The sequence below is a fragment of the Gobio gobio genome (genome assembly GCF_949357685.1).
Source record: "Gobio gobio genome assembly, chromosome: 9".
Taxonomy (NCBI): Eukaryota; Metazoa; Chordata; class Actinopteri; order Cypriniformes; family Gobionidae; genus Gobio; species Gobio gobio.
In genome coordinates, this window is record NC_137115.1 from 49,659,861 (window position 1) to 49,678,109 (window position 18,249).

At 41.3% G+C, this 18,249-nt stretch overlaps 1 protein-coding gene across 1 annotated transcript; it reads left to right on the forward strand.

Annotated features, from left to right (window-relative positions):
• The first annotated feature begins 1,409 nt into the window (after positions 1-1,409).
• On the forward strand, positions 1,410-11,152 carry LOC307131510 (uncharacterized protein). The gene is made up of 7 exons (XM_079825212.1): positions 1,410-1,682; positions 1,774-1,898; positions 1,989-2,055; positions 3,321-3,474; positions 3,563-3,708; positions 3,930-4,040; positions 10,127-11,152. The coding sequence occupies exons 1-7, from the start codon at positions 1,530-1,532 to the stop codon at positions 10,316-10,318; spliced, it is 948 nt and encodes a 315-aa protein (XP_079681338.1). The 5' UTR covers positions 1,410-1,529; the 3' UTR covers positions 10,319-11,152.
• The last annotated feature ends 7,097 nt before the right edge of the window (positions 11,153-18,249 follow it).

Below are 18,249 nucleotides of genomic sequence, written 5' to 3' on the forward strand. Positions count from 1 at the left end.
GAAGCGGAGCTAGTTGATGGATTAAACTTTCGCCATATCCGGTCGGCAAAACTCTGAACACATCTTCCTTTCTTAAGAATGACTTCAGTGCCGTTCTTTGTTCTTTCCTTAAAGAAAAGCTTGACTCCAAGTCTTCCAGAGTCGCGGCCAAAGCCGATTCGAAAGATCGCTGTTCGCCAGTTTCTTTGTTTACAAGTTGCACGTGGAACCGCCGCAAATCTGCCGTCATTATGTTAAGCCCGCCCACCGACTCTACACACGATGTGATTGGCCTGACCAGAGTTAGTTTTTTCCGGCTCGCAAGCCAACGGAGAGTTGCAAGACTACCCTGGCTGCAAATTAGATTTGCTGCCGCTAGGGTGCCTCTAGATCTCTAGGCTAGAATTCCTGCACAACGCTTCACTAAACGGCGATATTTTGTCTTTTTAATGGGTTTTCTAGTCAAAACATTTGTCAGTTACATCTTGCTCCGTTTACGATTTTCAATCCTTTCAATATAAAAGTCTTCGCTACTGAGGGATTCACTCATAAAGACAGTCTTTGCCGCCATTTAATGGCGTAATAATCTGTTGCTGGCCACGGTCAGGGACTATTTTTTCCAGCAGAATGAAAGCTTTTAGTGATTTTACTTCATGAACATTGCATTAATACATTTTTTTTTTGGCTTTAATATTTGTATTGTGTGGTCACAGTTTTATAAAAGCAATAAAGTACTGAAGGCTAGTGTTGTATCATGAATAAGTCACGGCTGAAGGGGTTGCACGCACTGCTTCGCTTCGTAACTTATTCTTCATACAGCAGCCTCTAGTACCTTATTGCTTACTTAAATATTATAAATACATTTGGTGAAAAAACTTTTAAGAAATGGACTTTAAAATGAAATGTCCAAATGAGAATATATATTTGGATAAAGGATTTTGGAGTCAAAACCAATTTGTTTAATCTTTTTTTAACCCAATAAGTTATACATTGTTGTTTTTTCATATTTCAAATATTATTTCCATGGTTTAGACCTCATTATTGAAAGTTGATTTCAGCAGCCTGACTATACATTTTAATTTGCCATCTGTAAAAAAAAATAAAAAATCTTATTGTGCTTATTGCATTAGGCTTAGACTATACAATGTTTAGTGAGTAAAGATCAATTTGAGACAGAACATCAACAGGTTGGGAAGTTGGATCAATGGTTCGTTTTCAGGATCACAATAGTGCAAACTAATGTAGTACTCAAGACTGCCACACATATGATTTAATACCACTGCACATATCATTCTATATTGTTTTCAGAAATCAATCATGATTCATTTTTGGAAAATGTGCATTGTACTGTATACTACAAAGTTTAAACAGTACACTGCAAAACAGTAGCATGTGGAATATAGGCTGACATTTTGTGATCTTTGAACTCCAATGTTTGGTCATTCATTGGTGGATATCTTCATGACCCTGCATTGCTAAACAACTGTTCAATAACTGACTGAGCTGCATTTATCAAAGAAGCAAAGAGTTGTGTTGTCTCAAGGGAAAGTATGGAGATACCTGTCTTGGATTTCAATGTCTACGAACTGGGAAAGGCTAATGTATCGGTTGCTACTTTGGAAGAGTTGAGTAAAGAATTGAGAAGGGCCTTTACTGAGGTGGGATTTGTTTATCTGAAAAACACGGGCATAAATCAGGAAGAGGTTTGTGAATTATTTTTAATTCTTGTTACTTAAGATAAGTTATATATTGTTTGTAGGTGGCTGTCTATTATTTCTCCGTTCACTGTTTTAGGTGGAAAAAATCATGTGTGTTTCAAAGAAGTTCTTCTGTTTGCCCGAAGACATGAAAAAGCCTTTCAGCCGGGGAAGTTTCTCATGTGACGTAAACCATGGCTGGGTTTCGGTAGAAAATGAAAGGCACGTGAGTCTCTAGATTCAGAAGCATTACTGTAAAACTCACGAATGATGGACAGACATTTGAATGGTTTTTAAATCCTGTCATTTCAGTCTGAATCCTCGCCGTCCCGGTGATCTGAAGGAGGCGTATAATATAACATCTTTGAGAGAGGATATCGTAAATATCAATTTCCTACCCTTTCTGTCTAGCAAAGATTTAACAATAGCATGACGTTGACAATAGTGCACATCTATGGGTTTTTATACATTTTTCGAATCAAAGGTTCAACAAAAGCTGTATGTTTCTTTAGAAGTGGGCTGTGTCTGAAATCATACTCTCTTGCAGGCCTGGTTACAGAATCAAATCAATGAGGGCGCTTCTGAAATTACTGAGGGTGCTCTAGTAAAGTGCAGATATAGGCTAGTAATGGCTCCACCATAGCAGTGAGAAATGTATGATAAGGCACTTTTACCAATAATTAGAATTTCACAAATATTTTGCAACAAATCTCTTGAGTAAGCACAAATTAAAATTCTGTCATAATTTACTCGCCCTCAAGTTGTTCCAATGGGACCTCATTGGCTATAGTATTTTTTCCATACTATAGAAGTCAATGGGGGTGTATACTGGTTACCCATATTTTTAAAATATCATCTTTTGTTTTCAGCAGAAGAAATAAATTCATACAGGTTTGGAAGAACGTAAGGGTGAGTAAATGATGATCACATTTTGGGTGAACTATCCCTTTAAGTTGTGTCCCAAATGACACACTACACACTAAGTTGTGACAGTTGAGTGCATGAAGTGTCCAACATTCCATTCCACACTCCTTTTTTTTGTGGTTAATTAAGTGCATCATTGGGGTATTTAATGTATACTTTTTCTTTTTGGAATTTTTAGTGTGAACACAGTTACTCACATTATTTATACTAGCCTACAAAACAGCATAGAATTGTGCATTAGTACATGAATTGGGACGCACCTTTTTGGCAACCTCCAAAACATTATGTACTATATAGTTTGAATGCATGTTGTATGAATGTCATCTGAATGTACTATAGTGACCATGTTGTCATGTGACCAACCAGCCTTGTTTACTACCATTCATTAATCCTCTCCAGTGGCCTCATGGGATAGTAAAGTGTCCATATGCACACTTCAGGCACCTTTTGTCTACTCTTTTATGAGTACTGTGAATTTGGACACATTACTTTTGTCACATACTGTTTTTCACCTACTATATATTGGGGAAGTATGTGATTTTTGGATGCAGCCGTGGTTTTGTTTGTTTCATACGGAGCCCCTAAGGGACAGCATGATGGTAAAAAGAAAAAAAAATGAAATGGGAGGAACAAATATATTTAGCTTTAACATTAAGAAACTTAACGTAACCCTAACATTTGTGATTGTAAACTTTGTTCTTCCCCTCTCAATGTGCTCAGAATTGGCCTTCAGAAGGAGTAGCTGATTTTCGAGATGCACAGGTGTCATTCTTCCTGCGCTGTAAGGAACTCGCTCTCCGAGTGCTCCGACTGATGGCTCTTGGGCTGGGCCTGGATTCAGAAGTCTTCATCGGTGCACATAAGCATATTGGAAGTAAGCACAATTATGCACGACTTCTTCCTCCCAGTGAGTCAATGGCTGGGAAGCCTGCAAGACCTTTTATGATGTGGTTTGTTTTAAGGTGATGTGAATGCAACCACTCTACGGTCTCTGTACTACCCTCCGGTGAACAGCACATGTGTGAAGGACAATCAGCTGCGCTGTGGTGAACACTCAGATTATGGTAGCATCACTTTGCTCTTCCAAAGCCCAGAGAGTGGACTGCAGGTGAATACCAATATAAGACAAATATATATATATATATATATATATATATATATATATATATATATATATATATATATATATATATATATATATATATATATATATATATATATATATATATATATATATTTTTTTTTTTTTTTTTTTTTTTTTTTTTACCATGTTTAATGTGGTCCTCTATGATGGATGCATGTGACAGTATGTCTCTGTGTGTTCTCCAGGTTCTGAACCGGGCTGGCGAATATCTTTCAGCCCCAAGCATTCCTGGAACAGTTTTGATTAACATAGCAGACCTGATGCAAAGGTGGACCAGTGATGTGTATGTGTCTGCGGTAAGTTTCTGTACTTAATATGGCATTTAATTTTAATGGTGTAAAACGCGCTGATGACGTCTGATGTCTGCGCAAGCAAGGTGCGAGGAAGTGTGGAAATGCATAGGTTGACAGGCAGGTAGGACAGCCAATCATTGCATTCGGACCGAATACAGTGATTGGATGAACATATTTTGGCCCTGAGACTTCCACAGAAGAGGTTGTTAATTGATGGTATATGCTTTTATTGAAGCCATCTTTACTTTCTTCAGTTTATTTATTTATTTAACAGTGGAATTCTTGGTGAAAAAACTACATTACCCATGATGCTGTGCAGAAAATTACACCAATAGAGCTCTGCAGGGATTGTTCACTCCCATGAAGCACCATGAATAAAGGAATCAAGTCTGTCTCCCTCAATATACATTTAATTCATAATTTCAATGGCAGGCCAACCAAATGGTATTTTCTTTATCAGGTTAGCCTCACACTTTTTTTTAAATAAAATGATTGCAAACCATAACAAATGTACCCAACATAATTGATGAGCAATTTAATATACTCATTGACAATAGGTCACTTGAGATAAAATATAGAAAGATAAATGAAGATATTTACCACCATGTTTTCAAAATGAAAGTCACAGAAGAAAATGACATCTGGTTGGTTTGGTTCATGCCATGGCTTAAAACCAGGGCCGGTGTTTGCGTATGGCAGAGTAGGCCTATGGCAGTTGCCTTATCCTGGCATTCAGACAAGCAGGGGAAATAAACAGCTCATGATGCTGCACGTTGGTTCAATTGTAGCTTTGAAAAACAAATTTAAACGCCGTGTGCTAATCGGGCACGATGTGACAAGTTTTTCAGCGACAAACCAGACTCGACCCGAGATCAATCAATCAATCAAAAATCACAGCCAATCAGAAGAGCGTGTGGGTGGGCTCTCTCTGCAAGCGCACTGACTGTGTTGTAACTAAATGGATGAGTACAATATCGAATTCCTAAATCTTCCACTATTTTAGCATTATTAAAAATACATACTGAGTGACTGAAACTGTTTTATTATCATATAATGCACTTGTTTGCTCACCAGTTTGAACAGTTTATTTTCAATGGTGAATTATCCATTGTTGCTTTCAGTTAGGCTATATAAAGATCACAAAAAATAATATTCAAACTCACTTTGAATTCTTTTTACATTTATATAAAGCACATAATCTGCACTTGTCATACTTTGTAGTGCTGGGCGGTATGAGCAAAAATGTATATTACGGTATTTTTCAAAATTATATCGGTTTTGTGGTATATGACGGTATTTTTTCCCCTATGCATGACTGAATGTTAACCACATTTTCTACTAATTGAGAGAGAAAATTCTGCAGTAGATTGACCAGAATGCCCTATTTTACTGTCATGCTAAGTGAATATTGTAGGAAAATTCCACACTAGAGTTAATTCAGGTTTACAAAGCTCCACAAAATGATGCTGTGCGGAGACAACAACCAATAAAATACAGACCTGCTCATTACAGACATATGAATATTAAAATATGACCATGGAGAGAGAAAAAACAGAGAGTTGAGGGCACCTTAAGCATTTAAAAAATCTAACCCTATATAACAACAAACAGACAAAACGAGGGAGAAACCCGGAAGAACATTAAAAAAAATCGAAGGATATTTTCAATACATTTAAGGGCACTACAGTCTCTGAACAAACGACACACGTCAGTTTAACACAGAAAGAATTAAGCAGTTACATTTTTGCCCATTCTTCTTTGAATTGTCAGTCTATTTATTAACTTGCATACATCGTCACTTATCGTGTCATCTCGGTCGTGATCAGACGTACGGTTGTATCAGTGTCCTATACATTTCATTTGAAGAAGACGTGATGAAATATACATATATGTACACACAACGGCTGTCCGAATTCACTCACTCGTTTTCATTCACTCTTTCAATTGAACAATATAAGTGGATAATGTAGGGAATAGTGAATGAGGCTTTAGGGGGCGATTTCAGACTTACCATAGGCTGTGATGCGATCTCAGTTGTGCTCTCACTACAGTGCAACAGTGAAACGGGACCCTGTCAAACAGCTGAGCCGCATTCCGAGCGTTGTTTAAGCGACACATAGCGGTATTGCGGTATCATCAAAATTCATATCATAACAAAAATAAATACCGGTATTCGGTATGAATCGGTATACCGCCCAGCACTAATACTTTGTAAATTTTTCGGGCCACAACGCAGCAGAAATAAAAACTGTTTGTAAAAAAGAATCGCCTTGAATCGACGTTGCCGCTGGTTAGTAAAAAAAAACTCTGATTAACACGGAAAATATCATTTTTCTCGCGTGCCAGTGAAGGCTTAGGGCTGTTTCAGTATTTGCATTGATTTTGTATTGTTGTTAAGCTGCACATTTTGTTTAGATATAATGTGATTATTTGGGAATGTCGTTATTGTATGCCCAACTCATGCCAAACCCTAAGTTTTTGTGAAACGCCGCCACTGCTTAAAAGGCTTTAATGAAGACTTAACCTATGGGGAAAGAATTCTGGAACCAACGCTGAAGAAGTGGACAGACACTAATGCACTGGCAAATGCTTATTTAAAGGTCCCATGGCATGAAATTTTCATTTTATGAGGTTTTTCAACATTAATATGAGTTCCCCTAGCCTGAATATTGTCCCCAAGTGGATAGAAATGTTGATCGGTGTAAAACCGAGTTCTGGCTGTCTTTCTCTGCCTTTGAGAAAATGACAGGCCAGACTAACCAATCCTGAAGTCTCCTGGTTTGACGTCCAAGCAGGAACGGTTACCACCCTTTCTTCCGCCCAGAGAATCTGGCACACCCATGCAAACGCTCGAGAGAATAGAGATCATGGCTTGTGAACGAGTGAACGCTGGCAGTTTCTCAGTGTTTGGATGTACAAATGAAAACAGAAGTCTTTTTTCAGTTCCTTCTGATCTGTGATCAGTGATTTCTGATGTGTAGTTAATTATTTATTATTCGTGCACACACTGCGGCTTCTCTCTCTCCCGACAGAGCGGTGTTTTCGTGTTTTCTATTTTGTGAGTCAGTGTTTTTGTACGTCCTCGTCGCGTCTATCGGTTCTAAAATGTGCATACAGTCATGAGTTTCTGCTCAACATCGGCCTCACACACGCCGAAGCTCGGGCTGCACTGGCCGTTGGCCTTCAACATCCCCGACCCCCAGTACTGCATCTGGCCCACAGCGGAGGCACCAAACGTGGCGTGAGATTAAGCAGAAGGGGGGTAAGCGTGAGCATATTCGGGCTAGCCAGCCTAGCCCCACAATAAACTGGATTACATTCGATTACTGCTGTTGTGTCTTTGTTTGCGCTGTGTACTCAACGCGCGTCAGTGACGCTTTTATTTTATTTAAAAAAAAATGCTATTATCAACACTTACTTTTAACTCGTTCATCTCGACAGCTGTAATGGTACTTTGCATGTGTTACAAAGTTGGTAATAATGATGAAGACGGACTCGGTGTGACTGGGACTCGTGTTTATTCAGAACTCTCAGATACAAACACAATAAACTTGCGCTGACTGACAGCGCTCTCATAACTCAGTAGTTACTATAAATAACTTTGTTAGCAATCGCTGAGCTCCTTCTCTGGTACATTAGTGATGTCCGGTTCGCGAACGATCTTTCTTTTGAATCAGTTCACCAAATCGGACTGAATCGTTCTAAACGGTTCGCGTCTCCAGTCAGCGCTGATCCATAATTTACTAAAGTTACTAACTTTCTGACATGAGTGACAACCCCTCCGACTAGAAATAGACTAATAACCTGAAGTATATGCTGTAACTAAAACAGTTCAGACATGCTGAGAACTGATGTGAAGTGAACTCAGGTCCATCTGTCTCTCTGGCAGCAGCTCGTGCCTGCTCGTGCCTCGTAGACCTTGTTAAACCACGCCCCCTCCGCTCATTTAAAATACAAAGATGTCAGCCAATCACAACAGTGGGCGTTTTTACTGAAGTCTCACAGCAGACACGCCTCTTGAAACAGGGCATTCAGCCACAGGGCAAACAGCAGTATAGAAAAAATGCCTTTTATTTCTAAATTATGACATTTTATGATGTAAAAGTCATACTAACAATATAAGTACACCTCAGGAAACATTATAAAATAATAGAAAAATGCCATGCCATGGGACCTTTAAAGCTACACTATGTAACTTTTCCGTCCACTAGAGGTCGCCTGTTCAAAACAAAGGTGTAGTTTGATGACGCCACGTTTGAGCGTAGAATCTTGGGACATGTGGTCTTCACCTCACAGCCGGTGGAAGAGTCAGGATAGGACGGGCAGAAATCATGTTCATGGATGTGATTATTAACATTACTGTAGTCTGAAGTAGAGCAGGACCGAGTGTTGTGGAGCTGAGCAAGGCAGCAGGAGCGATTGAAGAGCGGGACTGTTATTATGGCATAGTCGCCGGCAGGACTTTTATTATGACACGGTCGCCGGCGCCACTTCCTCTTTTCCAGTCATGAGTATGAGGTAACGCAACTCTGTTTATCGTATTAGATATATCTGAGTGTGTTGAAAAGGAAGTTATGACGTTCGCTCTGCGGCTGCTATGACACTTGTTCACAATGCAGGGAGAGTAAAGCGTTTCTGCTAAATAAAACCGGAAACCGAGGGTCACGCAGATTAGGGATGTTAACCGATGACCGTTTGACCGATGGTTGACCGTATCAACGTTAACCGATCAAAGTTGTCGGTTAAAAAAAAAGTGATCTCTAAATTAGGCTATTATAGACAGTGGACTAAACGCTACTACAGTTAGCCATCTCATTCCAAAATATTTTTGTGTGAAGTGAACAAATCCCTCACGCTCAATTTTTCATAACTCGCCTGTTTGTACTTAATAAACCAATAAAAACATTTGGCGCGAGGTCACAGCGTTTGGGTTTGCGCGCTCACAAGGTTTGCAAAAAGTAAACAGGCTAAAACACTCGAGGTTATTCTATACAACATTCCGCATAAGATGGGCTTACATTTGGAAATATATTACATCTACATTTCAGTGGTAACACATAAGGTGTTGATCATCATCTTTCTTTATTATTGTTAGCACTACCTCGAACTAAAGCGGCGTCTCTTCAGAGCTGTCATTTTCTTAAATGAGCCGCGGCAATGTTTCAAATGACCTTCTAACGCTAGACAAATGCCTTTATTTTCAACGCGATCACCTTGTACCCAAACCATTTCGAAACTAAGGAGCCATTTGTCCTCCGATTACAAACAAGCTCCTCGGCGCCGCGTTTGCGGGACTCATGTTTCGCACTGTAGGGGATTTTAAAAAAGTGACGTGAGTGGAACGCCGCATTCACACAGGGCTTCGGCGTCAACGCTTGACGGAGGGCATGGCTGAAGCTTGGTGCTGGGGCGACCGTCATAGTGACAACAGCTAATCACATTACTTGCCGCTTGGACCACAACACAAAAAAGCGCCTTTTTTGACAGCTAGTCTGTGAGACTATTTTGTGTATGGAAACTGATCACTTTAATATTTGATTCCTCATTTGGCTGGGGGATAGCGCCTATTTGAACTACACATGATATGATATGCTGCATGTCATTCAATGATAAACAGAGTACACGGACGGAATACAAGCACGATACATTCCAGATTCTCCAACCCGCCGAGAGCTGGAGGCAGAGCGGCAGAGAGATGCGACAGAGTTGCGAAATTGCAGGTGCGGTTCGCGGCTGTTATTTCAAATAGCGCAGCATATTTTAAACTAATCGGTTAACCGGTTTCAACCGGCTAATGAGGCTCGGTGGTTGGTCAAGAAAATGTTTAGTTTTCACCATCCCTAACGCAGATATGACGCCATCGACAGGCGACTCCCTCAAACGCATAGCTCACACGTCCCGGTTCCTTGGTTAAAATAGCAATTTTTCATGATTTATAAATTGTTGGAAACATTTGGGATATTCTAAGTACTCAACTGAACAAAATATATAACACTGGCCTAGTGGTTTTTGGATAGTTTACTGCAAAAATCTTACATAGTTCACCTTTAATTATTTTCTGATATTCTCTTCTGTTATTAAACCCTCAGGTTCACAGGGTTTTGCTGCCCCCTGCAGGTGACGCCAGCACACGTCAGTCTTTGGCCTTCTTTGTACACCCTGATGATGAGGCCATGATTTCATGCTGCGATGGATCTGATAAATATCCTCCTGTTAATTCAATGGATTACCTTTTATCAAGGTTTAATGATACCTACGTCCAAAAACAGTCTATGGTTTAAGTGGAATTTTATAATTGTATGTAAAAAATTAAAAAATAGTTGGAGAAGCTGACAAATTTATTAATTAAAGCTTAAAATGACAAAGGTTAGGATTTCTGTACATTTTTATAAATGTATAGTTTTGTACGGTAGAATACTGCTTGAAAACAATGATACTATAATAAAGTAGGAGTGGGGGAGTCGCCTTACGGCGAAAGAGTAACCCTTGACCCTTGAAGCATGCGTATTGACGAACGCAGAATCGCAGAGGATAGAGCAAAACAAAACACTGGTCTTGAATTGGAGTCTAAAACAAGAATGTTTAAAGAGAAATGGTGGAGAATTTTGATATAAGAGAAGAGGGGCTTGAGTTTGTTGCCCAGCGCTATCCGCGAAAGGGGCGTCAAAGCGTGCGATGCTCCTGTACATCATTTTGCCATAAGTCGACTTGTGTACTGCTGACCGCCGGAAGCTCTAAACTCTTAAAACAGTTCAAATGATACCAAACATCATGTATAGTGTTGTATGAAAATTGTTCACATTAAACCATATAGATTTTTGGGTGAATTTCAGATGATTTTGGAAAGTGGAGAGAAGAGATGGGGAAAGAGGGGGTGATGGGAAAGAAATGTAAATTAAGACAACATTGAGGTGATTGAGTCGGTGTGATTGTGTCTCAGGTGGGGATGCTAATTTTGCCAGAAAGAGTTCAAATGTTAATTTCCAGAAACGTCCTTTGTTTTCTCCGAGAGTAGCCATTCTCTAACCAGACGGCTCTGCATCTTCCAGTTTTTCCAGTCTTACAATGGTATGCTCACAAATTTGATCAATAATAAAGTAATATTGTGAAATATTATTATGATGTAAAATATTTTTTCTATTTTTATATATTAATTTGAAATGTGTTCCTGTAATGGCAAAGCTGAATTTGCAGCAGCCATTACTTTGCTTTATAAAACTATTAAAGGGGTGGTAAACAACGATTTCACTATTCTAACTTAAGCTAACGTGTAATGTTGCTGCTTGAGCATAAACAACATCTGCAAAGTTACAACGTTCAAAGTTTAAAGCAAAGGGAGATATTTGCTTTTAAAGAAATCAGTTTCTAAGAACTACAGCAAACGGCCAGCAGGCGACTACACACATTCCTCCAGGGTTGGTGACATCAACAGGCTCAATATTTACATAAACCCCTCCTCCGAGAATATTAAATAAGGGGGGGTGAGGCCATTTTGTATCGCGGCGCTGTTGTGGTGTAGTAGGCTGGAGTGTTGTTGCCGCGATGCAGAGGAAACGCTGTTATTTTCATCCGGATTGCAGGTCTGGGGTACTTGCTCTGTTCAGCCTTCCTTGGGACGGGGGTGCGTTGCAGAGCGTTTAACATACAGCATGTTATATTATATGCACGTGTGTTTGAGTCAGCGGGGAATCAGGCGCGCGCAGGGCTCCCTGCAGCACATCTAACAGAGGAAAACATCCACCGTCTTCGCGATTTCAATGCCAGATTTGCACAACGTCAGCTGCGTGAAAAAACACTGCCGGTGCGTGGATGCACGACGCGCGCGCTGCACATTTCACAGAGGACAACACAAACTTCCACAAACTTCGCGAGTTCAATACAGGATATGCACAACGGCTTGTCCTGAAAGCTGGATTTACAAACAGAAGCTGTTTACGGGACACAACCTGTAAGTCTGATTTATTTTTCATCGATGTGTTTTCCTGTAATAGGTTGTAGCAAGGAAGTAAACAGATGACAACGCTGTTCTGCAAACCAGTCTGTTAAATGCTCATTCATACTTAACGTTATCCGACGAACACCTAACGTTACAAACATTAACGTTAAAATCTCAACAGCGAACCTGGCATTAGTGTAAATGATTCTTTGATTAGAGCTTTTATGTATTGTTTATCTTCAGGCATGCTAAACATGCTTCTGTGTGTGATTTGGCTAACTTACTAGTTAAAGCCAGTGCTTAGTGTTCGTTTTGGGTTAACGTTAGTTCTTGCGACAGATATTTGGCTATAATCGTTCTAAAAATACAAAAGTTAAAGTGCCATTCAGTAGCAATCATTATAGATCCGCAGTCTTTACTCTCGAGGACTGAGCAGGTTCTGCTCGATCATCTTCACTCAAATGTTCTGGGTCTGATTCGAGCTCATATGGTTTTATTGACGCCGTTGTTTCTAATACTGAACAGCCTCTGGTAAGGGGCGTGACGTTTCCGACGTGCACTGCGGTTAGCGAATCACAACACACTGGGCCAGCAAACCAATCTGAGCCCACTGCGTATTTTTGAGGGACTGGCTTCATACAACCCGGAAAGCATCAGACCGTTTTACAAGGAGGGACAGAGCAGTGTAGAATAAAGGTCAAATATATGAAAAATAAGGCAATTTTTTTTTAAACGAAGCATGAACACATGTTACAGTGCACCCCACAAACACAGTCAAGCCTTCAAAAGAATGTGTTTTACCACCCCTTTAATGTCTTTATAAAAAAAACGCTTAGTTCGAGTCCTTGATTCTGATTGGTCCATAGCTGGGTTTTATTCACGATAAAACAGGATAAAACACGGCCGTGACCGCTTCACCCAACGGTTCTGTGTATCGCTGCACAACACCATTAGCAACCACTCTTAGCAACGTAAACATGTTTGTTCATTAAAGCTTACTATATTATATAGAATATTGTGTGTTTGTGTTTGTGTATGTGAGAGAGCGAGAGAGAGAGAAAAGGAGTGTACCTACATTTAGATAATTTAGATCAAATCCGTTTGAATGTCCACTGCGATATGTTATCTTTTTTAACAGTTAATGGGTTCCCTTTCGAATGGTCAGTCGTATTGCGTCTTTGCTAGACGCAGTGGGAATGCTAAACTGCATTAGCATCAGTAAAGTTAGTTGGTGACCTACATGCACTCTCCGTGAGTGCTTCCTGTCTGGAGTTGACTCTACAGTCACCCTCAAAACAAGACATGGCTATGTGCCGAAAGTACTTTTGAACCCGTTCAAAGCACAAGTAATCCGGCTCTCTGCTCTACCCTCAGCAGGTGGACCCGCTCTGCCCAGTCAGGGCTCTAAGAGCATATATTGAGTGCTCCGCCCAGTACAGACAGTCAGAGCAACTTTTTGTAAGCTTCGGTAGCCGCACCAAAGGGCTTCCGGTCACAAAACAAAGACTATCCATATGGTTGGTGGATGCTATCGCTTTGGCCTACGTTTCAATGAGCCTGCAGTGCCCCATAGTCATCAAGGCTCACTCCACTAGAGGCATGGCTTCTTCCTGGGCGTGGTCAAGCGGACTATCAATGAGCCCGGGCCTTCACAGACAGTTAGCGCTTAGGGGTCTAGAACTCATATGTCTCTGCACGCAAGCACATAGGCCCCATCATTATGATGGTGTCCGGCCTCAGTGAGCCTGGCCTTTTCATATTAGGGTCTTTACCCTTTACACGATATGTCAATAAACTCTGGCTTGGGACCCTTACTAACGCTACTCAGCTTGAGTACACGTACACGTTGTTGCGCTTATAGCACGGCGTGACTGAATAGGTTCCAACCTATTCACTGGGGGCAGTCGTGGCCTAATGGTTAGAGAGTCAGACTTGTAACCGGAAGGCTGCGGGTTCGAGTCTCAGGTCCGGCAGGAATTGTCGGTGGGGGGAGTGAATAACCAGCGCCCTCCTCCATGCAATATGGCTGCCCACTGCTCCGGGTGTGTGTTCACGGTGTGTGTGTGTTCACCACTGTGTGTGTGCACTTGGATGGGTTAAATGCAGAGCACAAATTCCAAGTATGGGTCACCATTCTTCACTTCAACTGCATCTAGCAAAGACACAATACGACTGAATGTACTCTGTTACTGACGTAACCCCGGTTTCCTGAGATAAGGGAACGAGTATTGCATAGATACTATGCAGACCAGACTAGCGACCGTCGCTTCAGTCGAATTAAACCCATAGACAGTAAAAGAAATGGACAGAGCGACCCCATAGACTTCAACGGAGATAATTGAAGTCAGGTAGAAGCACTCACTTCCTGATGGCTGAGCGTACTGCGCAGCCTCAGACTGAGCTTGACGACGTAGATGTGACGTGAGCAACCTGTCCGACAGTGGCAAGTCTTCTAGTAGTTGTGCGAAGTCAAATCTGAATCACGGAATCTTGCAGAGACAGAGAGAGTGAGCAGGAGCAACTTTTGATGAATGAAGCAGGATCTGCAACATCTCTATCTGCGTTTTTGCCTCCACCTCCCCCCGATTGCCTCATAGACAGTAAAAGATTGCCTACAAGCTTCTCCTCGGGTCTATACGCTAATTTGCTCAACAACGTGACACAGTCGCGTGGTTATGACACAATTGTTAGCCTATATTTTACAAAAACAGCTTCAACGGGGTGATAGTGTAAGATACAAGGTAACGGAGCCTTTTATACATTGTCGTGTTTGTTTAGAAATAAACAATGGACGAATGGAGTCTTTAAACGTCTCAAATGTAAAGATATTCACTGTCAAAGTGAGGCCACAATGAATGGGAGTCAATAGGATGCTAACAGCAGGTGATGGCTTGGTTAGCAATGGCTGCCCCTATGGAAGGTACGCTTTCCGGGGGCTGGATTACCCTTTTAAAGGGGTGGTAAAACACATTCTTTTGAAGGCTTGATTGTGTTTGTGGGGTGCATTGTAACATGTGTTCATGCTTCGTTTAAAAAAAAAAATTGCATTATTTTTCATATATTTGACCTTTATTCTACACTGCTCTGTCCCTCCTTGTAAAACGGCCTGATGCTTTCCGGGTTGTATGAAGCCAGTCCCTCAAAAATACGCAATGGGCTCAGATTGGTTAGCTGGCCCAGTGTGTTCTGATTCGCTAACCACAGTGCACGTTTATCGGAAACGCCACGCCCCTTACCTTTACCGGAGGCTGTGCTTTGGTCAGTATTAGAAACAATGGTGTCAAAACCATACCAATCTGAGCCCGAATCAGACCCAGAACATTTTAGTGAAGATGATCGAGCAGAACCTGTTCAGTCCTCAAGAGTATAGAGTGCGGATCTAGTGATCGCTACTGAATGGCACTGTTACTTTTGTATTTTTAGAACGATTATAGCCAAATATCTGTCGCAAGAACTATTAACCCAAAACGAACACTAAGCACTGGCTTTACTAGTAAGTTAGCCAAATCACACACCGAACCATGTTTAGCATGCCTGTAGATAAACAATACATTAAATCTCTAATCAAAGAATAATTTACACTAATGCCAGGTTCGCTGTTGAGATTTTAACGTTAGTGTTTGTAACGTAGGTGTTCGTCGGATAACGTTAAGTATGAATGAGCATTTAACAGACTGGTTTGCAGAACAGCGTTGTCATCTGTTTACTTCCTTGCTACAACATACAATGTATTACAGGAAAACCCATCGATGAAAAATAAATCAGACTTACAGGTTGTGGCCCGTAAACAGCTTCTGTTTGTAAATCCAGCTTTCAGGACAAGCCGTTGTGCATATCCTGTATTGAACTCGCGAAGTTTGTGAAAGTTTTCCTCCGTGAAATCTGCTGCAGGAGCCCCGCGCGCGTCGTGCATGATTCACACTGGCCGTGTTTCTCTCACGCAGCTGACGTTGTGCGAATCCTGTATTGAACTTGCGAAGTTTGTGGAAGTTTTCCTCCGTGAGATGTGCAGCGGAAGCCCCGCGTGCGCCTGTTCCCCTCCGTCTCAAACACACATGTGCATAACATGCTGTATGTTAAACGCTCTGCAACGCACCCCCGTCCCTATGAAGGCTGATCAAAGCAAGTACCCCAGACCTGCAATCCTGATGAAAATAACAGCGTTTCGTCGGCATTGCGGCAACAACACTCCAGCCTAACTATACCACAACAGCGCCGCGATACAAAATGGCCTCACCCCCCATATTTAATATTCTCGGAGGAGGGGTTTATGTAAATATTGAGCCTGGTGATGTCACCAACCCTGGAGGAATGTGTGTAGTCGCCTACTGGCCGTTTGCTGTAGTCCTTAGAAATTGATTTCTTTAAAAGCAAATATCTCCCTTTGCTTTAAACTTTGAACTTTGTAACTTTGCAGATGGTGTTTATGCTCAAGCAGCAACATTACACGCTAGCTAAAGTTAGAATAGTGAAATCGTGGTTTACCACCCCTTTAATTAAACCTGAATCCATGGCAATCCGAGCATCTTCTATAGGCAGATGCACCGCCTAATCTGGCGGGCTCCGCACCGATTGGTTCATGCAGTTACGCCGCTGCCATTGGTTCGTGCAGTTCCCACTGACCAGCCAATAGCGTGCAAGTAAGCCTCAACACTGTTATGGCTGTGCTGTAGCACTGCGTTATTTGATAAAAGGCTTCAGTAATTTCGAGAAAAGGAGAAAATTGTGGTTTTCCCCACTGCGTCTAGCAAAGACTCAATACTCGTTCCCAAATCTCCATGGTTTAGACCGCATGATTGAAAGTTGGTTTCAGCAGCGATGTTAAATAATAATAATCTCATTGTGCATAGCTTGCATTACAATGTTTGCTAAACTTAGTGAGTAAAGATACATTTGAGACAGAACATCAACAGGAATTTTTTTTGGGAAGTTCAAAATGGTTCGTTTTCAGGATCACAATAGTGCAAACTAATGTACTACTCAAGACTGCCACACACATGTAACCCATATGATTCAATACCACTGCACATATCATTCTATATTGTTTTCAGAAAGCATTCATGAATCATTTTTGTAAAAGGTATTTAACGTCGTTGTACTGCATACTACCAAGTTTAAACAGTAGGGGAAAGTGGGGACGGTTGCAACACTTTTCGCATTTTCCTCAGTTTCTCAGAGAAATTTTAATACATTAAACCCAAATCTGTCAGCTACCCACCCACACCGCTGTAAAACGCGTACATATGATAATATACACTCACCTAAAGGATTATTAGGAACACCATACTAATACTGTTTGTTTGACCCCCTTTTGCCTTCAGAACGGTCTTAATTCTACGTGGCATTGATTCAACAAGGTGCTGAAAGCATTCTTTAGAAATGTTGGCCCATATTGATAGGATAGCATCTTGCAGTTGATGGAGATTTGTGATGCACATCCAGGGCACGAAGCTCCCGTTCCACCACATCCCAAAGATGCTCTATTGGGTTGAGATCTGGTGACTGTGGGGGCCATTTTAGTATAGTGAACTCATTGTCATGTTCAAGAAACCAATTCGAAATGATTCGAGCTTTGTGACATGGTGCATTATCCTGCTGGAATTAGCCATCAGAGGATGGGTACATGGTGGTCATAAAGGGATGGACATGGTCAGAAACAATGCTCAGGTAGGCCGTGGCATTTAAACAATGCCCAATTGGCACTAAGGGGCCTAAAGTGTGCCAAGAAAACACCCCCCACACCATTACACCACCACCACCAGCCTGCACAGTGGTAACAAGGCATGATGGATCCATGTTCTCATTCTGTTTACGCCAAATTCTGACTCTACCATCTGAATGTCTCAACAGAAATCGAGACCCATCAGACCAGTCAACATTTTTCCAGTCTTCAACTGTCCAATTTTGGTGAGCTTGTGCAAATTGTAGCCTCTTTTTCCTATTTGTAGTGGAGATGAGTGGTACCCGGTGGGGTCTTCTGCTGTTGTAGCACATCTGCCTCAAGGTTGTGCGTGTTGTGGCTTCACAAATGCTTTGCTGCATACCTCGGTTGTAACGAGTGGTTATTTCAGTCAAAGTTGCTCTTCTATCAGCATGAATGAGTCGGCCCATTCTCCTCTGACCTCTAGCATCAACAAGGCATTTTCGCCCACAGGACTGCCGCATAATGGATGTTTTCCCTTTTCACACCATTCTTTGTAAACCCTAGAAATGGGTGTGCGTGAAAATCCCAGTAACTGAGCAGATTGTGAAATACTCAGACCGGCCCGTCTGGCA

What these genes read in the sequence shown, in the direction of transcription:
- LOC307131510 (XM_079825212.1), top strand. Translation starts at nt 1,530, where the DNA reads ATGGAGATACCTGTCTTGGATTTCAATGTCTACGAACTGGGAAAGGCT. An exon ending in GTTTCGGTAGAAAATGAAAG is followed by an intron (nt 1,899 to 1,988) that starts GCACGTGAGTCT and finishes CTGTCATTTCAG; the next exon opens with TCTGAATCCTCGCCGTCCCG. An exon ending in CATCTTTGAGAGAGGATATC is followed by an intron (nt 2,056 to 3,320) that starts GTAAATATCAAT and finishes CAATGTGCTCAG; the next exon opens with AATTGGCCTTCAGAAGGAGT.